Genomic DNA, 27,063 nt, shown 5'->3' on the forward strand with positions numbered 1-27,063 from the left:
TCTTTCACTGTGGTCCTCTGCCTTCTTTCTCTCCCTCGGTCCCGGGAGTTGGCGCCCTGCAGCCTGCCCCGGCAGGGTGAGCCCTGGGGGTCATCTCGATGCGCTGACTTGTTGGAGGGTGACCGCAGGCGTCTGGATGACATGCCGCATCAGTTGCTTCCCATGCTGCTGCTTAAAAAGGAATTTGTCACCTGCGCTCGCCACCACCTGTGGCTCATTGCGCTGCTGCTGGGGGCGAGTCCGTGTGCAGTTCATGTCAGTTCGGAAACGAAAACTCTGCATGCAGTTCAACATAAACTCCAACTGAAATAATCAAAATACTGCAAACAAGGTAACACAACATGCAAATAAACAAAGTAACACAACATGCAATATTTCATAAACGTAGCTAAAACACAGCAAAATAATAAAGTAACAAAACATGCAACATCCTATGAACTGACCCTGTCACATGTACACTTTTTTTCCTTTTCCACTGCGAAAAGTTGTGGATGGTACCAATGGAACCGTTCTGCACCGTTACCAATTTTGGTACCCCTTCTGTTGGGGTACCTTGCACACAGATCTGGTATGAAGAGGTGGAGCTGTGAACAATGCAGTCCGTTGATTGGTCAGTAGCGGATGGTCACTCTACTCAGGGCTGGGTTGTGGCTGGTTTTGAGGCTTATGTAACCACTGTTCATACCGTGGAGCGTTTTATTAGTAAATTGTAACTTTGAATGAAATGAAAGGATGTTTTGTTGCCTCTTGCAGCAGCTGGAGTTGGAGGAAAAAAATAACATACTCAATGCATGAGATCACGACTTGAATCAATCAACACACTTTAAAGAGGCATCAGATAGCATCTTTTCCTAAGTATATCATTATGAAAATAATGTGGGTTGCACACGGTAGTGGCCACAGTAAAATCAGACTATCAACTTTTACATAGCTTACTTAGTGGCTTTGCAATAAGCTTCTGCCACCGGTGCCGAAATTTTGCGGAAAAAAAATCTGTTTTACGGCAGGAAAGACGTTATGTATTGTGAAATTGGTCGGTCAGCCAATCAGGGACTGGTGCTGGTCCTTATGAGGAGTTGGGCATGAGATAGTTGAGTCACAAGCACAATGGCAGACGGACAAAGTTTTGAGACAAGTGAAAAACGGCCTAGCAAAAAAATACGAGCTCCTCTGTCTGAAGAGGCAAAGAAGAGCAAAAAGGAGAGTGATAAAAGAAGAGGAAAAACGAGTAAACCTCAGTCAGGCGTTCAAGAGATGGAGGGAGCTCCGTGACCAAAGAGGCTTCAAAACTGATGTCCAGCTAGCTTTCTTTTTAATGGATCAGTAAGTAACATGGCTAAATGTTAGCTAGGCGGGAGAGGGCTGTACTGTACTGGCTGCTAGATAATTCCTAGCTGGCCAGCATCGCAAATCGCTGCGGGTAGCGAGTGTTGGTCGACTGACATCCTGGTTGCCATTCTACGGCAGCCCTTGGACAGTGATACCACGCTCCTTTCTTTCTGTTCTCTTCTCACGGAGGCAGCTATCGACAGACATCGGCCAGCTAAGTTACGCCCAGCTAAGTGAACACTGGACTTTTTTTCCCATTCAATTTGAGCTCCAACCGGCCGCATCGTTTCTATACCGTGTATTCTAGAATCGGGACTGTGCAAGACGTGCATATTGGTATAATTCCACTGTGTCTACTGTTGTTTGTACTGATACTGTACACGTTGGTATAATTTGCTGTGAGTTGTTTGTACTGGTACTGTGCATTCTGGTATAATTATTTGCATTACTATTTTACCGCGAGACCACTGTGAGATTTTGAGATTCAACATGGCGGCGCCTAGCTGCTAGATTAGATATCAACAAACTAGCCAAACAAATATAACTATCTAACGGGTGACAACTCCAGCCTGCACCATCAGCCAGAGTGGAGGACCTAGAAGAGTTTATCGATCACTACTACTACGAGTGCGTCATGGAGGGTCCTGCCGACAACCCCAATAAGAGGAAGAAGACGGACTCTGCTACCGATACACAAGACTTATTATCCTCCGAATTTAGCGTCTTGGAATCCATCAACAGGAAGCTAGAAGTGCTCGGTGTGCTCCACCAGGAGATGAAAGACCTGAAGGTAAGCCTGGAGTTCACTTACCAGCAGATTAGCGACCTGCAGAAAAACAACGCTGAGCTCCGCTCCACCTTATCGACGGTCACTTCAGATGTAGATCTCCTCAAAAAGGAAAATAAACTCCTAAAGGAAATTGTCCTCAACATGCAGTCCAGAAGCATGAGAGACAATTTAATCATTTCTGGCATCCCGGAGAGCACACCAGACAACCCAGAAGTCCAGGTAAAAAAGTTCATGGTGACGGCCCTCAAGATCCCGATGGAGACTGTCAGCAACATCACCTTTCACTGTGTCCACAGGCTCGGACCCCGAGGAGGTCAGCGTCCTTGTCCGATCATCGCCAAATTAGAACATTATCAGCAGAAAATGCTCGTTAAGAGTAAAGGACGAGAGCTGAAAATGGCACCTCGTTCGGTATGAACGATCAGTTCCCCAGGGAAATCAGCAAGAGGCGGAAAGTGTTATATCCCATTCTAAAAGAGCACAGGCAGAGGGGAAATAGGACCTCTCTTGTGGTCGATAAATTATACATAGATGGGCAGCTGTTCCGGCACCCTACCACCACCCCATGGCTCTTTTAAATGAGATAAGTGCCCCTAAAACCACAAATCAAAGTAGAATCATGGCTTAATTGTATTATAAAAGGAAAAAGAAAAAAAAAAGATGTGTGTATGCATGTATATATATTGGGGCGGCACTATTTTGAAAAAAAAAACAAAAAACATCCATACATCATTATTTTCATTATCTCTGAAAAACATATCAAAATGACTAAGGTGCGACTATTGCAGGGATCTGTACAAAACAGAGACGTCTTCTTAAGTCTGCAGAATATAATATATAACAACACAACACATAACAACACATCTCTGCAGCCTGAAAATATTTAAAGGGCCAGTGTGTAAAATGGGTTGAAAACAGTGACATCAGTGGTCAAATTCTAGATTGCAGGGCTCACTCGCTCACCCCTCCCGTCGGGTAAATGACGGTGGCCTTGTAGGGCAAAAAGCCTTGCGCACGACTTTTTCAGGAGTAGGTCTATCTAGCAACGAGGTGAATGTTTATTTAGAAATCTAAACCATGTTACGATATTGTAATGAATCCCTCACGAGCAGGAGACCAGAGGAGCGTTCGGGAAAAAGGCCCGTTTATTTGAGCACTCCAGAAACTCTGGTAACACTCCACTCCGTTCCAAACTCTGACTCTTCTAGCGTAACAGACACACTTCATAACTTTACACACATACTCGTTTATCATACTGAGTGGGGACCCCCCTCCCCTCTCTGCTCCGCCAATCTCCAGCCTGCACACTGACTGACAGCGTAGCCGGTAAACAGAGCTCAGCTGTTTATTTAGCCTAGCAATATCTCCGGACTATAGTAGCTGCAATGGACGACTTTGAACGCGATTTTGAAGAGTTTCTTGTAGCGGACACAGACCCAGAGCCATACCTGTTTGAGCCAGAGCACACAGATGAGGAACTCCATGTGTTTGATGCTGAGCGGGTGAGAAGAGAGGCTGAATGCACAGAATGGGATTCGGTGCTACTGTTGCCATTGCTGGGGAGATATATCATCAGGAGGAAAAGCGCCGCAGAGAGTGCATCACAGTTAAACTTGGTATCCTGGAATGTACACGGCATTCGCTCACAGGCGAAAAAAATTAAAGTGATGGACTTTGTCAACAAAATTGAAAACAGATATTTTTCTCCTACAAGAAACCCACTTACTAAAGTCAGAAGAAAAATCTCTTAAAGATCTAAATTTTAATCAAATTTTTTCATCCTGCTATAACAGCAGACAAAGAGGTGTCTCTATCATGGTCCACAAGAGACTACCATTTACTTTAAACAGCACGGTAACAGACCCAGAAGGCTGCTACATCATTATTCAGGCAACAATCTTTAACAAATTATATACAATCGTTAATCTGTATGCCCCTAATAATTATGATGATCCAGCCTTTCACACAGTCTTCTCTCTACTATCTAACCTATCAGACAGCTCGACAACTATAATCGGAGGAGACTTTAACACAGTCCTAAATTCATCATTAGACCGATCTAGTAACTCAGTACACACAAAGCAATCACAATCGGCTAAGGTAATACAGGAATATATGGATGATTTTGGGCTTGGCGATGGCTGGAGACTCAAATACCCATCGAAGAGGGAATATACTTTCTTCTCTCCGGTGCATCGCTCATTTTCAAGAATTGACTTTTTTCTCTTAAATAACTCCATCTCACAAAAAATTACCACAAAAATACACCCGATCATTATCAGCGACCATGCACCAATATCACTCAATCTGCAAATAGAAACCATCCATAAACGGTCCCCAACATGGCATTTTAATATCTCATTACTTAAAGACCCAGACTTTGACAAAATGGTGAGACTGGAGTGGGCAAACTTTCTTGAAGATAATGACTCTCCAAATTTATCTCCATCTTTAATATGGGAAGCTGGGAAGGCAGTAATCAGAGGAAAAATTATATCGTTCTCCTCCTACAAGAAGAAACAGGAATTGCAAGCAGAAAAAAACATTGAGGAAAAAATCAAACAACACAGGAATATGCAAACAATCCAAGTGACCAAGTATGGAGCCAATTACAGTGTACAAAATCGCAACTGGACAATATTCTATCAAAGAAAACTGAATTTATCATACAGCAGCTAAGATATAATAACTTTGAACACAGTAACAAATCAGGAACATTTTTGACTAATCAGCTCCAACGCAATAAAGAAAAATCTTTTGATACCAACAATCCAGGGGCCGTCCGGCAATTACACACAATCTCCTCAGGAGATTAATCAGATTTTCTATACTTTTTACCATAACTTATATTCAACAGTAAATAATCCAAACCCAGAAGATATTCAGGCTTTTCTCGACAACCTAAATTGACCTCAATTATCCACTGAACACAGAAACATCTTAGACGCTCCCCTGACTATTAATGACCTAGAGATCGCATTAGACAAAATGCCAACAGGTAAGGCTCCAGGACCACACGGCTTTCCTGCCGAATTTATAAAACATTTCTGGACAATATTAGCACCACTTTTCTTCAGGACAGTGACAGAGATCAAAAAGAACGGAGGTATAAGACCTCACATGAATACAGCAGCAATCAAATTATTACTAAAGCCAGACAAAGACCCCACACTTCCTTCTAGCTATCGTCCTCTATCACTAATCAGTAGTGATATCAAAATTATCTCAAGGGCACTCACTTCTAGGCTGGAGAAAATAATCGCATCAATAATACATAATGATCAAACGGGATTCATTAATGGCAGACACTCAAGTAATAACGTCAGAATAGTTCTTAATCTGATGAGTAAAGTACAACGCGGCAACACAAAAGCAATTATTTTGTCACTTGATGCAGAAAAAGCCTTCGACAAGGTCAACTGGTCCTTCCTGTTTGCCACCCTGAGCGGATTTGGCTTTGGAGAGTCATTTATCCAGTGGGTATCAGCCTTATACACTGACTGGCCAAAAAAAAAAGTCGCCACCAGGATTTAACTAAGCAAATAGGTACGAGCCTCCTATTGGATAATTACTGCATGGGCGATTATCTTTCAGTTAGTTAAGTTATTTAACCCCAACTGGTGCAATGAGTTGCTTCTCATTTCCTAAACAACCATGTCGAAAGACACATCCCGTGTTCGTGGAAAAGATGTTAGTCTGTTTGAGAATGGTCAAATCATTGGCATGCATCAAGCAGAGAAAACATCTAAGGAGATTGCAGAAACTACTAAAATTGGGTTAAGAACTGTCCAACGCATTATTAAAAACTGGAAGGATAGTGGGGACCCATCGTCTTCGAGGAAGAAATGTGGCCGGAAAAAAATCCTCAATGATCGTGATCGGCGATCACTTAAACGTTTGGTGAGATCAAATCGAAGAAAAACAACAGTAGAACTCAGGGCTATGTTTAATAGTGAAAGTAAGAGCATTTCCACACGCACAATGCGAAGGGAACTCAAGGGATTGGGACTGAACAGCTATGAAGCCTTAAGAAAACCACTAATCAGTAGAGATGTACCGATACCACTTTTTCCTTCACGATACCAATTCCGATTCCTGAACCTTAGGTATCTGCCGATACCGAGTACCGATCCGATACCAGTGCGTAAAATAAAAATGGATGGGATATGAATTGTTGTGTCTCAACTCCTAAAACTCTATGTAAAATATTAAGAAATTAATACATAATAGTAGAATGAATGCCATAAAACTTTTTTTTTATTATTATTATCCAGTGTTGACACAGATCAAGACACAGGTCAAAGAGCAGCCACACAATTTGGTAAAAAAGACATTTTAAAGGCTACAGTAGAATGCTTTTTAAACTCTGCTCCATTTCTGTTTCGTTTGCCTGTAGCGTGCGTACGTGTAATGACGTGAGGCATTATGTGGTATCGGATTGGTCATAGGCTGTACTCGCCGATACCCGATATCGCATATTAGGCAGTATCGGAGGCATTTCCGATACGGGTATCGGTATCGGTACAACTCTACTAATCAGTGAGGCTAACCAGAAAAAAAGGCTTCAGTTTGCTAGGGAGCATAAAGATTGGACTCCGGAGCAATGGAAGAAGGTCATGTGGTCTGATGAGTCCAGATTTACCCTGTTCCAGAGTGATGGGCGCATCAGGGTAAGAAGAGAGGCAGATGAAGTGATGCACCCATCATGCCTAGTGCCTACTGTACAAGCCTGTGGGGGCAGTGTTATGATCTGGGGTTGCTGCAGTTGGTCAGGTCTAGGTTCAGCAACAGTATGTGCTCAAAGAATGAGGTCAGCTGACTACCTGAATATACTGAATGACCAGGTTATTCCATCAATGCATTTTTTCTTCCCTGATGGCACGGGCATATTCCAAGATGACAATGCCAGGATTCATCGGGCTCAAATTGTGAAAGACTGGTTCAGGGAGCATGAGACATCATTTTCACACATGGATTGGCCACCACAGAGTCCAGACCTTAACCCCATTGAGAATCTTTGGGATGTGCTGGAGAAGGCTTTGCGCAGCGGTCAGACTCTACCATCATCAATGCAAGATCTTGGTGAAAAATTAATGCAACACTGGATGGAAATAAATCTTGTGACATTGCAGAAGCTTATCGAAACAATGCCACAGCGAATGCGTGCCGTAATCAAAGCTAAAAGCGGTCCAACGAAATATTAGAGTGTATGACCTTTTTTTTTGGTGGTGACTTTTTTTTTGGCCAGGCAGTGTATAATTCCCCTAAGGCCACAGTCACCACCAACAGGATCACATCTCAAAGTTTCACTTTGCAGAGAGGAACAAGACAAGGGTGCCCACTCTCACCTCTACTGTTTGCAGTATTTATTGAACCATTGGCTATGGCAGTCCGTCAGAACAGCAAGATCATAGGTATCCATTCCGCCAATTCAGAGCACAAAATTAATCTATATGCCGACGACATTTTACTTTATCTGCAAGAACCAAAGTCATCTTTACATGAAGTATTTAATCTCATAACAAATTTTTCTAAACTTTCCGACTACTCCATCAACTGGTCCAAATCGACAATACTGCCAATAACGGAGAACTCTTGGAATCCTGCAGACCAAAAATTTTCTTTCCCTGTGGGCAACATAAGATATCATGGCATAAATATTTCCCCCAAACTATCAGACCTGGTCCACCTGAACTTTAGCCTGCTGCTAGATAAGAAAAAATAAATAAATAAAAAAAATAAAAAAGAAAAAAAAATGGGAAAAGGAGCTGGGTGTATCACCGGACCCTGACTTCTGGACTCAGATATGCAAAAATACATTTAAGATGACAAGAAACATTATACAACTTATCCAATTTAAAGTACTCCACAGAACACACATCACCCAATAAAAGATGAATAGAATGGGCTTCAGTCAGTCTGACATACGCACTCAGTGTACTCAGAACACTGCAGACACCTACTTTCATGCCCTCTGGTTATGTTCACCCATCCAGCACTTCTGGTCAACAGTCACTCAAAAACTCTCCTCCATTTTGGACTGCAGGATCCCATTATCTCCCAACCTGTGCTTAATTGGTGACCTGATGACAATTGACCTCCCAAACAGCCAATGCAATTCTCTTCTAGTAGCTCTCGCCATCGCCAAGAAAACAATCCTAGTCAATTGGAAAGATAAACAGACCCTCAACATCAACCATTGGCTGAATCTACTTGCAGAACATATTTCGCTGGAGAAAATATCTGCTGGCCACAGAAACCAATTAACATACTTTACAGAAAAATGGTCACCATTTATCCACTCACTAAACGTGTCTGTATAGTGCCACTCAGCCTGTGAGCATATGCCACCTATACATACATGTATAAATATTACAACTCAAGAAAAACTGTTGTGTAATATGTAACGTGTTTCTGTTAATGATGTAACCCCTAATCCCTCTATCTCTCTCACCACAATATACCACAGCGGTTCATCAGAACTCAAGGCCTTAGGCATGTGTTAAGTGCACCCTCTCTCCCTTGAATCCGGGCCTGCTCCCTGGCTCTGTGGGGGATCGCGGGGCCGGGCGGTTTTCCCCTGGGGGGCGGGTGCGTCTGGACTCCTCACCCTGTGTGCCTGGGGGTGGCGGGGTCTCCTTGTGTTCCCTGGGCCTGGGGCTGCGTGGCCGGTCCGCCCTGGGGGGCTGTTAACGCCCCTGGTGGTGCGGGATGGGTGGGCTCCTCTTCCCCCCGCCCCTTGCTCCTCTCCCGCCCTTCCCCCTCCCTCCTCCCCCCCCCCTCTCCCCGTCCCTCCCTCCTCCTGGCTGGGAGGGATGGGCCGCCCCGGAGAATCATTAACCCTACGCCCGATGGGAACCGATGGGATCACTCAAAAGGGGCTCAGTTGCTTCTCAAACCTACCACACTGCGCTGGCAACTCTTCTCCACAATCGGGCTTTCCTCCACCACCAGGACTCTCACATTTCTGGTGTTCAGTATAGACTTCTCTTTTGTTTTGGTTTTTTTTTCCTCTTTATTATACATTTATTTGTTTATTTTTGGTAATCTGTACGGAGCACAACAACCTCAAGGCCACAATACATCAACTACACTGCTTGTTTCTCCTCTGTTTTTTTGTTTTTGTTTTGTTTTGTTTGTATGTTTGTTTGTTTGCTTGTTTGTTTGTTTTCTCCTTCTTCTCCGCATGCACTGTTGCTATATAACTCAGGACTTAAGCACCTGTCCCTCAGTCCCCCCTGTCTGTCCCTTACTTTCCCCTTGACACACTACAGTGTATCACAGCCCTCTATGGCTCGTATTAGGAAGTTTTTCCAATAAAGGCTGATAGGCTAATCTCCAGGGAGGGTGGGTGCCTGACTGCAAGATTAACAGTGCATCAATCTTCATAAAAAGCTTACACCCTTTTGTGGCGCTAAGCTACGAAGACTAATGCAGACAGGTTTGAAAAAAAAAAAAAAAATGCTAAAAAAAAAACCCCGAATCCTATCTGTTGCCTCTTTAAATATTCCATATGACAACTTTGACCATTACTTTAGTAATGAGTGAATCTTAAAGCGTTTATATGTATTAATTTTGGCTGGGTTATGTGAACTGCATAAATTTCAATCCTCACTTGCAGGAAAGAACAGGGTCGCATAGCGTTGGGCTACGGCAACACTAAACCCCTGTGCTTGCCTTAGAAAGACTAAATGCACAAACCCACAATTTTTAAATATCCAATGGAGAGAGACTCACTGCAGCCTGTTGTAATTTGTTCAGAAAATGTCGGCGTGCAGCCTCGTTCTTGAAGTGCAGACTTCCCTCTGTATCACTGATAATGAGAAAATACAGTATGTGCTGGACGGAGCAGTGAGTGATAACAACCCTGCCCACATTTAAGGGTACAGTTTGCAGTGGAAATGCTAGGGTCTACGTACCATGTCTGAAGGGTCCTTTTGGTTCTTAAGTTACCATACCAAAAGTGTTAGGTGGAAACGGGGCTTATGGGTCCCTCCACCCCAGGGGCTCTAGTGTCGGCACTGTCTGTATTAATGCCCCTGCTTCAGGGACTCCTTTTTTTAAGTTTTAAGTTTAAGTTAAGTTAAGTTTAAGTTTATTTACTTTATTAATCCCCCTGAGGGGAAATTCAATGTTTTCACTCTTGCTTGTCAATTACACACAGGTCCGAACACACACATGCACCAACAGGACCTATACATGCACAAAGTGGAGAGATGTCAGAGTGAGGGGGCTGCCCTTGGTGAGGCGCCCTGAGCGGTTGGGGGGTTCGGTGCCTTGCTCAAGAGCAGCCCCCTCACTGCCCAGGAGGCGAACTGGCACCTCTCCAGCCACCAGTCCATGCTCCATATTTGGTCCGGACGGGGACTCGAACAGGCGACCCTCCGGTTCCCAACCCAAGTCCCTATGGACTGAGCTACTGCCACATTTTCTCATAATGTCTGATAACCTCTGACTCAGTGACATATTTTATATAGATATTTCATATTATATTTAATACTTAAAAGTAACAGAACAGAACAACTGATAAATTAAACAATTAACCCAAATAATGAATGCAATGACTGCAGAAAGTTTCTGTAAAATAGAAAAAGAGATTCAAGTAAATCTTGAGCAGATTATTTCCTGTGAATATTACATCACAGATGAGTTTTCCTCTTACTTTAGAAGCCTTTTATACAACTATCTGTGTTATATATTTTTTGTATTCATTAATAACAATCATACAAATGGCTTCTTTTTTTGGACAATTTCAGTGTTTTCTTCTCACTGACAATTGTCCATTAATTTTCTAGCTGTTTGTTTTTTTATAATTGCATACTTTTTAAAAGCAGGGCGAGGCCATGAGTGACAGCTCTGTGGATATAACTTCTTTTCATTGGGCCACTGTGAGATTTCTTTAAGTTTATATCTTGAATAATAATCTAAACTTTAAAAATAACATTTTCATTTAGTTTTCTTCACAGAAATAAGTGAAATGCTGAGATATAGACCTACTGCATATGAATATATATATATATATATATATATATATATATATATATGTGTGTATATATATGTATATATATTTCAATTTTTCAATTCAATTTTATTTATAAAGCCCAATATCACAAATCACAATTTGCCTCACAGGGCTTTACAGCATACGACATCCCTCTGTCCTTATGACCCTCGCAGCGGATAAGGAAAAACTCCCCAAAAAAAACCCTTTAATGGGGAAAAAAAACGGTAGAAACCTCAGGAAGAGCAACTGAGGAGGGATTCCTCTTCCAGGACAGACAGACGTGCAATAGATGTCGTACAGAACAGATCAGCATAATAAATTAACAGTAATCCGTATGACACAATGAGACAGAGAGAGAGAGAGAAAGAGAAAGAGAGAGAGAGAGAGAGAGAGATGCAGGTAATGACAGTAGCTTACAACATTATTGAAAGTAATAATATTATAGTTATAGTTCTGGCTACTGTGGTACAATATGTTGAAAGTATGTATTAATATCTGGCAGTATACATGTGTGACAATAGTCATTTGTGTATAATAACACTAGAAGTATGACTAATGACTAATGATGGCAGCAGCAGCAGGAGGCATCTGGCAGGACCACGGCAGCAGCACAACCACACACGTCACGCTGTCCAGGCACCGCTGCGATATGAGTTAATATGAGAGACAGTGGAGCACAAAGGCTCCGGAGAAGAAGCCGAGTTAGTGACATCCAGAATGGCTGAGTTAGCAAGATGCAGTAATAGAATACGAGAGAGAGAAAGAGAGAGAGAGAGAGGGAGAGAAGGTGCCCGGTGTATTATAGGGGGGTCCTCCGGCAGACTAGGCCTAAGTCAGCCTAACTAGGGGCTGGTACAGGGCAAGCCTGAGCCAGCCCTAACTATAAGCTTTATCAAAGAGGAAAGTCTTAAGTCTAGTCTTAAATGTGGAGATAGTGTCTGCCTCCCGGACCGTAACAGGAAGATGATTCCACAGGAGAGGAGCCTGATAGCTGAAGGCTCTGGCTCCTGATCTACTTTTGGAGACTTTAGGGACCACGAGTAACCCTGCGTTCTCAGAGCGCATTGTTCTGGTGGGATAATATGGCACTATGAGCTCTCTAAGATATGACGGAGCTTGACCATTTAGAGTTTTATAAGGATTTAGGATTTTAAATTCAATTCTGGTTTTTACAGGGAGCCAGTGCAGCGAAGCTAAAACAGGAGAAATATGATCTTGTTTCTTAGTTCCTGTTAGTACACGTGCTGCTGCATTCTGAATTAGCTGGAGAGTTTTTAAGGACTTACTAGAGCTACCTGATAATAGAGAGTTACAGTAATCCAGCCTAGAGGTAACAAAAGCGTGGACCAATTTTTCTGCATCTTTTCGGGTCAGGATAGGCCTAATTTTCGCAATATTACGCAGATGAAAAAATGCAGTTCATGAGGTTTGTTTTAAATGAGAATTAAAAGACAAATCTTGATCAAATATTACTCCGAGGTTTCTTAAGGTAGTGCTAGAGGCCAGAGCAATGCCATCTACAGAAACTATGTCATCAGATAAAGAGTCTCTGAGTTGTTTGGGGCCAAGAACAATAACTTCAGTTTTGTCTGAATTTAACATCAGGAAATTGGTGCTCATCCAAGTTTTTATGTCTTTAAGGCAGTTATGGAGTTTAGTTAATTGATTACTTTCTTCTGGCTTCATCGATAAATACAACTGAGTATCATCCGCATAACAATGGAAATTTACAGAGTGATTTCTGATGATGTTACCTAAAGGAAGCATATATAGAGTAAATAGGATTGGTCCGAGCACAGAACCTTGCGGAACTCCAAAACAAACTTTGGTACGTAAGGATGATTCATTATGAACGTCAACAAACTGAAAACGATCAGATAAATAAGATTTAAACCAGCTCAGTGCAGAACCTTATAGGCCAATTAAGTGATCCAGTCTCTGCAGTAGAATTTGATGGTCAATTGTGTCAAACGCCGCACTAAGATCTAATAAAACAAGTACAGAGACAAGTCCTTTGTCTGAAGCAATCAGAAGGTCATTTGTAATTTTAACTCCAGGGTGGGCTTTTTTAGTAGAGGTTTAATTACAGCTACCTTAAAAGACTGTGGTACATAGCCTGTTAATAAGGATATATTGATCATATCTAATATATGAGTGTTAACTAAAGGAAAGACCTCCTTAAGTAGCCTAGTTGGGATGGGGTCTAAGAGACACGTTGATGATTTGGGGAGAAGCAATCCAAATATATATTAGGTTTTACAGCTGTGTTTGAGGTTAGATAGGTACTATCTGAGGACAGGAGGTCATGAATTTTGCCTCTAATAGTTAGAATTTTGTCATTAAAAAAGCTCATAATATCATTACTGCTAAGGGCTAAAACACAAGGCTCAATAGAGCTTTGACTCTCAGTCAGCCTGGCTACAGTGCTGAAAAGAAACCTGGGGTTGTTCTTATTGTCTTCTATTAATGCTGAGTAATAGTTTGCTCTGGCATTGCAGAGGCCCCTCTTATAAGTTTTGAGACTGTCTGTCCAGATTAAATGAGATTCTTCCAGTTTGGTTAATCGCCAATTTCTTTCAAATTTTTGCGATATTTGTTTTAACTTACGGGTTTGAGAGTTATACCAAGGAGCGAACTTTCTTTGCTTTTTTAACTTCTTTTTAAGAGGAGCTACAGAGTCAAGTGTTGTTCGCAGCGAGCCTACGGCGCTATCGACAAAATGATCAAAGTCGGTACAGGAAACCTCTGTTACTGAGGGACTTGGTATTGAATTTAACGACGGAGTAATCTTTTCCTTAAATTTTGCGACAGCACTATCTGATAAACATCTAGTATAGTAACTGTTGCTGAGTGGCGTGTAATCGAGTAAAAAGAAATCAAAAGTAATCACATAATGATCCGATAGCGAGGGATTCTGTGGAAAGACTTTTAGGTTATCAATTTCAATTCCATACGTCAGAACTAAATCGAGGGTATGGTTAAAACAATGAGTGGGTTCATGTACACCCTGACTGAAGCCAATGGAGTCTAATAATGAGATAAACGCGGTAGCCAGGGAGTCATTATCAACGTCGACATGAATGTTAAAATCGCCTACAATAATAACTTCATCTGATTTAAGAACTAAACTGGATAAAAACTCTGAGAATTCAGATACAAATTCAGACTATGGGCCAGGAGCACGGTACACTATAACAAATAAAAGTGGCTGCGAGGTTTTCCAGGTCGGATGTAAAAGACTAAGAACAAGGCTTTCAAATGAATTATAATCTAGTTTAGGTTTAGGGCTGATTAACAGACTAGAGTTAAAAATGGCTGCAACTCCCCCTCCTCGGCCGCTGCCTCGAGGAATGTGGGTATTATTATGACTGGGAGGAGTGGACTCATTTAGACTAACATATTCATCTTGACACAGCCAGGTTTCAGTGAGACTGAGTAAATCAATATGATTATCTGATATTAATTCGTTTACTAACACTGCTTTAGACGATAGAGACCTGATATTTAACAGTCCGCATTTAATTCTCCTGTTTTGTCTTTCTGTCACAGAAGAGGTTTTAATTTTTATGAGGTTGTTATGCACAACTCCTCTTTGTTTAATTTTAGATTTAAATAATTTAGGTGGTCAGGGGACAGACACCGTTTGTATAAAACTATGAAAACTATGGCTGGGTAACTGAACTAGAAGCTCAGAGAGGCGTATAGGACTGCGTCTCTGAGTCCTGGTCTCAACTCTGGGTTGTCAGGGATTTAAATTACTAATAAAGTTTGCCAGGTTCCTAGAAATGAGAGCAGCTCCATCCAAAGTGGGATGAATGCCGTCTCTCCTAATAAGACCAGGTTTTCCCCAGAAAGTTTGCCAATTATTAACGAAACCCACATCGTTTGCTGGACACCACCTGGACAGCCAGCGATTAAATGATGACATGCGGCTAAACATGTCATCACTGGTCAGATTTGGGAGGGGTCTAGAGAAAACTACGGAGTCCGACATCGTTTTTGCATATTCACACACCGAGGCAATATTAATTTTAGTGACCTCCGATTGGCGTAACCGGGTGTCATTGCCGCCGACGTGAATAACAATCTTACTGAATCTACGTTTAGCTTTAGCCAGCAGTTTTAAATTAGATTCAATGTCACCCGCTCTGGCCCCAGGGATACATTTGACTATGGCCACTGGTGTTGCTAACTTCACGTTTCTCAGAATAGAGCTGCCAATAACCAGAGTTTTATCCTCAGCGGGTGTGTCACTGAGTGGGGAAAAGTGTTTGGAAACGTGAACAGGCTGGTGGTGAGCCCTGGGTTTCGGCTTGGAGCTGTGCTTCTGGCGAACCGTAACCCAACCTCCGGGCTGAACGTGAGTTACTGGATGACAGTTAGTAGAGGCTAAGGCTGTGCTATGTGGCTCCACACCGGCTACAGGGGGCTGGCTAACTACCACAGCTACTGAATGGTTTTCCATGGTGCGGAGCCGCGCTTCTAATTCACTAAGCCTCGCCTCCAACGCAGCAAATAAGCTACACTTATTACAATTACCACTGTCGCTAAACACCGGAAATGACACAACTCGCTTACCGCAATACGTCAGCATGTCCACACAATCCAATGGTTTCTATATATATATATATATATATATGTATATATATATATATACATATATATATATTTTTTAAAAGTTTTCTTACACTCCTTAAAATCTAGAAGGCCTTTGACTTCCTCTGACTCTTTGGTGACCCTTAGTGGGGGTCAGGACCCTCATGTTGGAAACCACTGATTTTGATGAGACTATGGAGACTGGAGGCATGAAACGGTTTTATTTATTAATTTATTTCTAAAAACCTTTTTCTTTTTGTCTTCTGCCTCCCCTCAGACCGTCTGCAGGCTTCCTCCTGGATCAAACCCTGCCCGGATGATCAGGTCCTCAGTGTCCAACTGCAACAGACTGACCGTGTGGATGACACGGACAGCACTGCCTCGGCTGCTCACATTAAAACTGAAGTTGGTGGTGAGTGTGGAGTGTCTGAACCAAATGGTGACTTTGATCCAGCTGGTGGTTCAAAGGCTGTGAGTGATGGCGGATTCCTCGCCGAGTCCTCTGAGACAGAAGACAGCGGAGACCACTGGAGCAAGGCTGTAGGACTCTGGAGATCGGAGGAGATGGCAGCAGCAGAGGGACAAAGTTCATCTGACAGAAGGAAGGTGAGGAGCTCCTCTGATGCGTCACCTCAGCCTGCGCCGGCGTTCGGCTGTAAAGTTTGTGGTGAGTCCTTCCAGAGTATCAGTTATCTGCTCACTCATGCTGCAGCACATTTGAGAGACTGCAGCCTGTGCGGGAAGCGTCTGGAGCACACTGAGAACCTAAAGCTTCACCTCAGAGTCCACAGAGAGACGTCATTCCGCTGCGGCATCTGCGGTCAGAGCTTTACCCTGCGGGGTAACCTGAGAACTCATATGAGGATCCACTCGGGTGAGCGGCCATACGGATGCACTGTCTGTGGCAAGAGCTTTGGCAGGAGGGCAACACTGGTGCGGCACGTCCGCAGCCACACAGGTGAGAAGCCGTTCACCTGCACATTCTGCGGCCACAGCTTCGTGGAGAAGGGCAACCTGACGGTGCATCTGCGGACGCACACTGGCGAGAGGCCATACTGGTGTTCCATTTGCGACAGACGCTTCAGCCAGCTGTCCTGCTTCTACAAACACCCATGTCAGAGGAGAGGCCTGACCACAGTGCCCGTCAATTCCACCTGACTGCCTGAAGACAAGGACAGAGATTCTGAAGCATTTCAACTCTTAGTTCCTTCTTGAGCTGTGGCAATGACTTGGGTTTTTCATGTTTCAGAGCTGCTCAGGGTCTTTTCTGTATAATGGAAAAGACCTTTTCGACTGCAGGGTCAAAGCACAACCTTTACCCTAACATATATCAGTTGCCATGGGCTCTGCTTTTGTCCCAAGTGGCAACCTCTGAGGCTGAAAAATGAAGCCAACGCGGAAGTGCCAAAAACTGCAGTTCCTTTCATGGCCACTTGAGGCTGGCTCCAGAAGCCAGTGCTAAAATGGCCAACTCAACAGCAGAAATAAACATGTTTACAGCCTGGTACAAAAACAGTCTTGGTCACTTTAGCTAATTTAAACATTCATGACAACTGTGCAGGAGCTGAATTTATATATAACTGACACATTTAAATGTTATGAAGGCTTAAAATTATGCATTATTAAGGGCGTGGCAACTTTGAATGACAGGCTGTGAAGCGTTGTTGCATTGTATGAGTCAGATCCACCCCTCGCTCCTTCACAGCTCACCCTCTCATTATGTCCTGCTCCAAAAATCCAAGATGGTGACGGCCAAACTTCCAAACTTGATATTTCAAAACAGTTTGAATCCAAATTCAATTCAATTCAGTTTTATTTATAAAGCCCAATATCACAAATCCCAATTTGCCTCAGAGGGCTTTAAAGCATACGGCATCCCTCTGTCCTTTGGTCCTTCACAGCGAATAAGTAAAAGCTCAAAAAAATAAAATTAAAAAAATAAAAACCTTTAACGGGGAAAAAAATGGTAGAAACCTCAGGAGGAGCAACTGAGGAGGGATCCCTCTTCCAGGATGGACGGACGTGCAGACAAATGTCATGTGTACAGAACAGATCAACATAATAAATTTGCAGTAATCCATATCACAAAATGATACATAAAGAGAGACAGAGAGAGAAATTGAGTCAGAGAGAGATGCAGGGCAGACAGTAATGACTAATATAGTAATATAGTATATTTATAATAACCTCCTGAGACCCGGAAGAAAAAAGGTTTTGATATTTAGATTTTTCTTAGATAGTTTAAGTATTGTAGTTGAAAGAAACATGTTACAGCAAAAAAAAACAAACATGAATGTTATTTATTTATTTTTTATCAAATGTCCCTTACAGTGAACATCGGGTCTTGCTTGGTGTAAAATTTTGTTTTTTTCTAACAGATAAATTACATTTCTTTTCATTTCCTGTACACTTAAAACAGATTAATCCAATTTCTTTTCATTTCATGAGCATTTAAAATAGTTAAATGCATCCAATAAAAAATGTTTAAAAAAAACAGTTAGATGAAGGAAACACATCTTAACACTAAAACATCATTTTAAGAAGTTACATCTCATTGTGGAGCTTTTTAAGTAAACTGCATTCTGCACACTTGATAGTCACCTAAAGCTGGGTTTAGGTCACATCACACACAGCACTAACAACAGATCAATCAATTTCAATCAATTTTATTTATAAAGCCCAATATCACAAATCACAATTTGTCTCACAGCGCTTTACAGCATACGACATCCCTCTGTCCTTAGGACCCTCACAGCTGATCAGGAAAAACTCACCCAAAAAAACCCTTTAATGCGGGGAAAAAAACGGTAGAAACAGATCATGCATGGTATAACAGGAAGCAGTTTTTTGTCTTTGAAACACACAAAAACATGTTACATTTGATACACTTCACAATTTTGGAAGTATGGAAATTGGTTAAAAACAGAAGTTAGCAAGTCCCGCTGTCCCCTACAAAGGACATTGAATAAAAGTTGTGTTTTGACAGGGTTGAAAATATTGTACATTTCTGAAATCTTACTAAATTGAAGTTAAGACTTTTATATTGAAGAAACAATTTGATTATTAGCAACAGAAACATGATATCTGCAAAAAATTGATCACTTTCCTCCCTTGATGCCATAAAATGTGGAAGCTGTGATTCCTGCCATTTTGAAAAGAGGGTGCATGTGCTCTCTTAGCCACACCCCCCCAACTGTGGCATCATTAGAAAGCCCAGGATGTCCTCTTGACAGTACGGTGGGACTCAAATAGATTGCATAAATGATGTTTAACTTAGAGGTCTCAGACTCATGTCCCCCACAGAGGACGAAAATGAATTGCCGGGTCTTAGGAGGATATAGTAATAATTACAATAACATTAATTTTAGTTATCATATGATAACAATGATAACAGTACTTGTGGTAGCATATGTTGTAAGTAGCTATATATTAATATATGATAGTATGTTTGTTTAATATGGGAGGTAAAAGTCAAATCTTTAAATGTTCAAATATTACTCCAAGGTTTCTTATGATAGTGCTAGAGGCCAGAGTAATGCCATCCAGAGAAACTATATATTCAGATAGAGAGAGTAGAGGACATCTCTCTTCATTTGATAACAATAAAGGTTATCAATATAAAAGAGGGGGCGAGCGAGAAGAGAGCACGAGCAAGCAACAGAAAACAGTGCTGGTGAGGCGAGACAGCACTGCAAAGCTGGAATGAGAGGAATACAAAGTTGTTTTTTGATTGTTTTATGGCGGTTACAAAATACCATGAAGAAAGATACTATTAGTTTCTGTTTAATTTTCCTCTGCATTTGTCTTTGTCTTGGGGCGGCAGTAGCTTAGTCCATAGGGACTTGGGTTGGGAACCGCAGGGTCGCCTGTTCAAGTCCCCGTCCGGACCAAAATATGGAGCGTGGACTGGTAGCTGGAGAGGTGCCAGTTCACCTCCTGGGCACTGCTGAGGTGCCCCTGAGCAAGGCACCGAACCCCCAACCGCTCGTAGCGCCTGTCATGGGCAGCCCACTCTGACATCTCTCCACTTAGTGCATGTATAGGTCCAGTTTGTGCGTGTGTGTTCGGACCTGTGTGTAATTGACAGAGTAAAAAATTGAATTTCCCCTCGGGGATTAATAAAGCATATAAAATTTAAAAAAACATAAAAAAATTAAAATTAAATTCTCATGTAACTGTTAATCTAACTGGTGGATGCATTGCTGTGGTCGGGCGGGGGCTTCAGGGCAGGGGCTTCAGGGCTCTTCTTACTAAGTTAACCATGTCTTCACCTACGTATGCAGTGGACATGTAACGTGTATATGATTATGGTATACCCAGTGAACACCAACCAGGATCTCAGCATTAAATTCTATTTGAAAACAGGGTGATAATTTGCCTAATTGAACATTGAGGACCTCTTTTCACCCTCCTTTCAACCAGCTAAATTGTGGTTACAGCATCAATATGTCAAAATTACAAATTTGTTTAATTATTTTGATCATTTGCTCAGCTGTTGGTCAAATGAAAGACAATATTGATAAATGTGCAGGTATATCAAAGTCATCTTGCACTGGTAGGTGAAATGTGGTTAAAAAGAAGACATAATTTTAACACGTGATATTTCATATAAAATGTCATAATTATGGAACTATGTTTGTTGTTATCAAATAGCACTGAGACACCACTAGTTAAAATTACAAATGACCTTTTGATTGCTTCAGACAAAGGACTTGTCTCTGTACTGTTTTATTAGATCTTAGTGCGGCGTTTGACACAATTGACCATCAAATTCTGCTACAGAGACTGGAACACTCTGTAGATGGCATTGCTCTGGCCTCTAGCACTACCGTAAGAAACCTCGGAGTAACATTTGATCAAGATTTGTCTTTTAATTCTCATTTAAAACAAACCTCACGGACTGCATTTTTTCATCTGCGTAATATTGCGAAAATTAGGCCTATCCTGACTCGAAAAGATGCAGAAAAATTGGTCCACGCTTTTGTTACCTCTAGGCTGGATTACTGTAACTCCCTATTATCAGGTAGCTCTATTAAGTCCTTAAAAACTCTCCAGTTAATTCAGAATACAGCAGCACGTGTACTAACAGGAACTAAGAAACAAGATCATATTTCTCCTGTTTTAGCTTCTCTGCACTGGCTCCCTGTAAAATCCAGAATTGAATTTAAAATCCTGCTGTTAATTTATAAAACTCTAAATGGTCAAGCTCCGTCATATCTTAGAGAGCTCATAGTGCCATATTATCCCACCAGAACTCTACACTCTGAGAATGCAGGGTTACTCGTGGTCCCTAAAGTCTCCAAAAGTAGATCAGGAGCCAGAGCGTTCAGCTATCAGGCTCCTCTCCTGTGGAATCATCTTCCTGTTGCGGTCCGGGAGGCAGACACCGTCTCCACATTTAAGACTAGACTTAAGACTTTCCTCTTTGATAAAGTTTATAGTTGGCTGGCTCAGGCTTGCCTTGTACCAGCCCCTAGTTAGGCTGACTTAGGCCTAGTCTGCCGGTGGACCCCCTAAAATACACCGGGCATCTTCTCTCCTTCTCTCTCTCTCTCTCTCTCTCTCTCTCTCTCTCTCTCTCTCTCTCTCATGTCCTATTACTGCATCTTGCTAACTCAGCCATTCTGGATGTCACTAACTCGGCTTCTTCTCCGGAGCCTTTGTGCTCCACTGTCTCTCAGGTGGTTGTGCTGCTGCCGTGGTCCTGTCAGATGCCTCCTGCTGCTGCTGTTATCATTAGTCATACTTCTACTGTTATTATACACATATGATTATTGTCACACATGTATACTATCAGATATTAATATATTATTATTAATTATATTATTATTACTTTCATTACTGTTGTTGTAAGCTACTGTCATTACCGCCTGTCCTGCATCTCTCTCTGTCTCTCTCTCTCTTTCTGTCTCATTGTGTCATACAGATTACTGTTAATTTATGAAGTAGATCTGTTCTGTACAACATCTATTGCACGTCTGTCCGTCCTGGAAGAGGGATCCCTCCTCAGTTGCTCTTCCTGAGGTTTCTACCGTTTTTTTTCCCCGTTAAAGGGTTTTTTTGGGGGAGTTTTTCCTTATCCGCTGTGAGGGTCCAAAGGACAGAGGGATGTCGTATGCTGTAAAGCCCTGTGAGGCAAATTGTGATTTGTGATATTGGGCTTTATAAATAAAATTGATTGACTGATTGATTGTAGCCTGTGTGCTGCCAGCAAGATGCTAACCCTACTTAGGGTCCGGTATTCGGTTAGTACTGCGAAGTTGGATATTAAAACTGCAAAAGTGGATTTCAAAGTTGGGTGTCCTTTGACCCTATTTTTGACCCTTTTCATGAGGTCCTAAAAAATTTTTGACCGCAGCTCCGACCTCCTGGGATTTTTCTCAGCATTTTGGGAAAAAAAGGTGCTTCTACAACATCCCTGTCAAAAGCTGAAAATCTTGCAGTACCTACAAAAGTTAAGGGGGGCAGTGGACTTTTTCATGACACCCAATATCTACACAATGAAGCCCAAAATGCCCACAGTGTAGCCAACATCTCAGTACAGACCCAAGATCTCCCTAAGACCAAATGCCTACATCTCAGTACGGACCCAAGATCTCCCTAAAACCAAATGCCAACATCTCAGTACGGACCCACTTGAACAGAATAGGTCTTTATTGTCATTGTCACAAGTGAAACGACATTTAAAGTGCTCTCCAGTCAGTGCATCATTGAGTCTATTAAAAATCTAAAAAAGGATAATTATAAACACATAACAACATTAGCAGCATACATAACAAACACACAGTCATACGCACCCAGTCATTGCATAAAAACAGTATATTGCATATAGTTTTTTTTGCAGGATTGAGGGTTATTATTGCATTTAGAGACTATTTGGGTCTCGGGGCGCATGCGCACGCAGCGACCCGTCAGAGAGTTTGGCGTCCCCGTATTTTTATTTGTTTGTTGTTTTTAGTTGTTTGTAAGTTGTTTCATGTTCTGCTTTACACTCCTTGTGGAGTCTTGATAGACAGCGTGGCGAAAATGGACTTTCTTCGCCCTACGGTGTGTTTCTGGCTACTGTTTCTCCTGCTCGTCCTGAATGACAGCTGGACTGTTAGCGGTGATAGGCTGCTGTATAGTAGAAATGAACTGCTCCAACTTAAATACATAGTGCCGGCTGACGTGTCAGATATAACGACACAGATTCCGGATCACATCCTTAAACTGCCTAACACAAGAACTGGTGGTGATAAACGGAGGGAGAGAAGCCGAAGGAGGAAGCGAGGAAAGAGGGGAAGTGTGCGGTTACGCATGAGGAAGCTGAGGCTCAACCGGGTTCCCCTGCCTTCGATGATCCTGGGGAACGCCCAGTCCCTCCGGAATAAGATGGACGAACTTCAGGGAAACGTCCGCATGCCAATGCCTCTTCTGCCTGCAGTGTCATCCATGATGTGGTGCAGAAACTGCAATCTGTCTCACCTGATGCACCGATCTTCATACTGGGTGATTTCAACCATGTCTCCCTTAAAAAGACACTACCTGACTTTTATCAATATGTAACCTGTCCAACCAGACGGGACATGATCATTCCCTGCAGGCGTGTAAAAGTGTTTCCCAACAATAAGCCATGGGTCACTAGGTCAGTTAAGGCTTGTATACAGGCCAAGAGAAAAGCAAAAGCAAAGCAGGACTACAAATGGAAGCTGGAGAACAAGATGGCTATGAATACTCTTGGATCTGCTTGGTCTAGCATGAAAGAAAACACTCTAAAACCAGCAGTATCATCTCTTTTGATGGCTTTGAGTCAGACATTGAATTTGCAAATGCACTTAACTGTTTTTATACACGTTTTGATGCTTTTGATTTTAGTCAGGAAATACAGGAAGTGAGTCATAAAGTGAGTGACAATCAGCACTTTTTTATTTCCCAGAAGGACGTTGAAAAATCCTTCTGTTCCCTTAAACCAAATGAAAGCTATGGTCCTGATAACATTTGTGGCCGCTTGCTGTCTACTATGAAAGAGCGGGTCATTTCAATTCAATGAAGAAGCAAAATGAAGACAAAAAAAAAACAAAAAACAATCAGAGCGCTTTTTCCAGAAACAAACTATATAAGTAGTCTATCCTACACCTGTTGCCTGTTGACTTTCTCAGATGTGGCAGATAATCCTTTTGTAATCATGTTGACTAGCTAGTCTAACAATGATAAACAGCATTTGCTCTTACCTGAAGTAGGCTAAATCTAAAATAAAATACTTTTTAGGCTGTAGGTGAATAACTTTAATGTTGCTTTTTAATTTTTATGTATAATGTTATTTTGATAAGAAACTGTTAAGTGAAATAAAAAATAAGATTTAAAATGTTAACATTATCCTCCAGGTCTGCAGGCAATTCCTGATGACAGTGAGGCAGGCCCTAGTCAGTCAAGAGAGGATCTGCCAAGGGTCAGCCACAGTAGAACAAGACTGCATGAGGAAGGAGAGACAGTAGGAATACAGACAGAAGAAGCAGGGACAGAACAAGGAGGGACAGGAGGCAACACAGGGGGAGAGAAAGTTGACATGATAATGACATATACAAAGCCAAATCAACCTGACCCTAAAGTTTTGCAAAAACAAGTACTCAAAGACCGGACAATGACATTCCAAAAAGCATGGTATGAGAAGTATCCCTGGCTGCTTGTTAGTATGAGTACTGATGTTGTTCTGTGTTCTCACTGCTCTGAATATTTTAAGACAGGGAAACCAGCACAAGCCAAGAGTATAGACCTAGCTTTTGTCGATACTGGATTTAAAAACTGGAAAAAAGCACTTGCTACATTTTCCATGTGTAACCACTACTTGGAATGAGCCAATTGTTAAGTAAATAGTTAGATGAATGTAAATAGTTACATGAATAGGCCCAGTAAGGAGGATGGTAAGCAAAACATGAATGCCATGTAATGGAAACAGAATTGATGAAAAAAAGAAAAATAAATCAATAAATCAAGATTTCTCCCTCTTTCTTAGGATTTTAGCTTAGATTTCTCAATCAAAAAAAATAAAATGGGATAACTGGGAACTGAAATACACCACCCTGCAGCCTCTCAACTCCAATATCAAACAAAACACAAAGATGAAATTAAAGAGTCCACCTTTACAGTTTTTTCCTTTAGGTAGTGTCACGGTTTCCTTTACAATCCTTTTGAATTCACTCCCAAGGTAAATGTCTTTCTTTTCTTTGCAAATCCAGTTCTGTTAAGTTAGGTCAGTGTGTCTCTTCTTCTTTTAGTCAACAAGTCAGATCCAGTTTAGTTAGTTAGGTAGTTCAGTTTGGTTACGTAGGTCGTTCAGTTTAGTTATGTAGACGGTTCAGTTTTGTTATTTAGGGGCCCCTTTTTAGGTGTTTTAATCTTTTTGCTCGAGCTTATCTGATTCTTTAAGTGGAAATCCAACGCGTCTCAGAACATTCACTTGACTCTCTCTGTCTCGCTCACTCTCAAGCTACAGCATGAATCCTAGATACACCTCCTGCTCACTGCGAATCTGCGGCATCATCCTCTTCTTCAGGAAGTGACTAACAAAAGAAAACCATTGGGAGAATTAAACAACTTCAAATATTGATTCTCCTTTCACCCCTCGGCAAACAAAAAAAACTTGTAAAAAAACTTAAGTTACCGTAACCGTAAGTATCTCCAAAAAACAGCAAGTCAAATGCAACAACAGCAATATTTATTTAATTGCACTGAATATGTATGAAATGTAAATAACTATAGGTTAAATAAGAATTTATGTATATACAAAATAAACTGAAATGTAACTATAACTGTAATTTGTCTTATACTATGTGTAATCAACCATAAACAAATGAACTTAAACAATAACATTAAATGTGTTAAATTTATGGGGGTTACACATGCATGAGAAATCAGAGGGTCACAAACTGGCTGTTACAACTGCTGCATATGAAAACAGGCCAGTTACTACACAGTTGAGCAGTGCAGTACACAGCAGGCAGAAAACAGAGCTAGCCTGTTAAAAATAATAGGGTGTGAGATGTTTCTGGCGAGTCAGGGATTGGCCTTTAGAGGGCATGAACATCATCAAGGTAACCTTGACCAGCTTCTGAAATACAAAGCTAAAGATAATCAGTCATTCAGTTGGTGGTTATCTGCAAAGAGGGGGGTGTACACATCTTGGGATTGTCAAAATGAGCGGATAAATTTGATGAGTTCATCACTTATTAGGAAAATTGCAGATGAGATCCGGTCCTTGCCAGTATTGCAGTATTCCATTATTATGGATGGGACAAGGGATGTCTCTGGTGTTGAGCAGGAGGCGATGTGCCTACATTATGTTGACACTGATTTGCTGGTGCACAAAGACTTTGTAGGGTTGTATGAAGCAACTCCTTCAACAGGTGAAAACCTTGCCAGGATCATTTCGGATGTTCCGTTGAGGCTGAATTTGCCAATATCAGGCCTCAGAGATCAGGCACATGATGAAGCTTCGAATATGGCTGGAAAGTACTCAGGTGCACAGGATGTTATTCAGCGAGCACAGCCATTAGCACGATATATACATTGTGGAGCACAGTGTGTCAATTTAGTTAAACAATAAGCTTGCTCAGCCTTGTGTGTTGTGCGAAATGCACTCGACTGGATACATGACCTTGGCACATTTTTTGGGTAGTCTGGTAAGGTGAAAGACAAGCCATTAAAGCCATTGTTGCAGCTGAAGGGGACAGGCCAGCCCTGTCCATCAGGCCTTTATGTCCCACGAGGTGGACTGTACGCTCACCTGCTATCAATACTGTTCTCAGCCAATATGGGATGGTACTAAGTGCACTAGATGAGATGGCTGCAAGTCATTCTGAGTCTGCAAGCCAGGCAGAGGGCTTAAGTCTAAACACAGCTCTCCAGAATAAGATTCAGACAATGGAGGGCATGCTCTCTGCAATCTCCTTGGTCCAAGACAGCTTGAAATTTAAAAGAAACACAGAACACTTTGAGGCAGTCTTTAAGGAGGCAGAGGACAGGTGTGGCAATCTGTCTCTAGGGCCCATTGTTCCACCCCGCACACATAGGCCTCCTAAACGATATTCGGGGCAGGTTCCTGCATACACACCTGGATCAGCTGTGGATTTTCGCAGAGTAGAGTTCTACAGTAGATGTACAATTTACTGAGAGGTTTATGCAACCAGACATTCAAACATTAAAAGAACTGGAAAACTCACTCCTGACACCCATTACAAATGATGCAGCAGTTTTCACATATCTTGAACTGAAAGAGGAAGACTTGCCCCCTGAAGTCCATGGCCTGTTTGATCAGGTAGAGACACTAGTGAGATTGCAGAGCACAGTTTAGTGGGATACACAGATT

The 27,063-nt window shown here is 41.9% G+C and overlaps 1 protein-coding gene across 2 annotated transcripts in view; it reads left to right on the plus strand.

Annotated features, from left to right (window-relative positions):
• Positions 1 to 27,063, plus strand: part of LOC117263494 (uncharacterized) — a 68,395-nt gene that overhangs the window by 32,174 nt on the left and 9,158 nt on the right. The window contains exon 2 of one of the 2 annotated variants that reach the window (XM_078176144.1): positions 15,997 to 16,386. In XM_078176144.1, coding sequence (XP_078032270.1) covers positions 15,997 to 16,386 — 390 coding nt within the window. Of the gene's footprint in view, positions 1 to 15,996; positions 24,749 to 27,063 lie in introns of those variants that run through there. The other variant, XM_033636897.2, reaches the window with a different exon arrangement.

The sequence above is a fragment of the Epinephelus lanceolatus genome, chromosome 16 (genome assembly GCF_041903045.1).
Source record: "Epinephelus lanceolatus isolate andai-2023 chromosome 16, ASM4190304v1, whole genome shotgun sequence".
NCBI lineage: Eukaryota > Metazoa > Chordata > Actinopteri > Perciformes > Serranidae > Epinephelus > Epinephelus lanceolatus.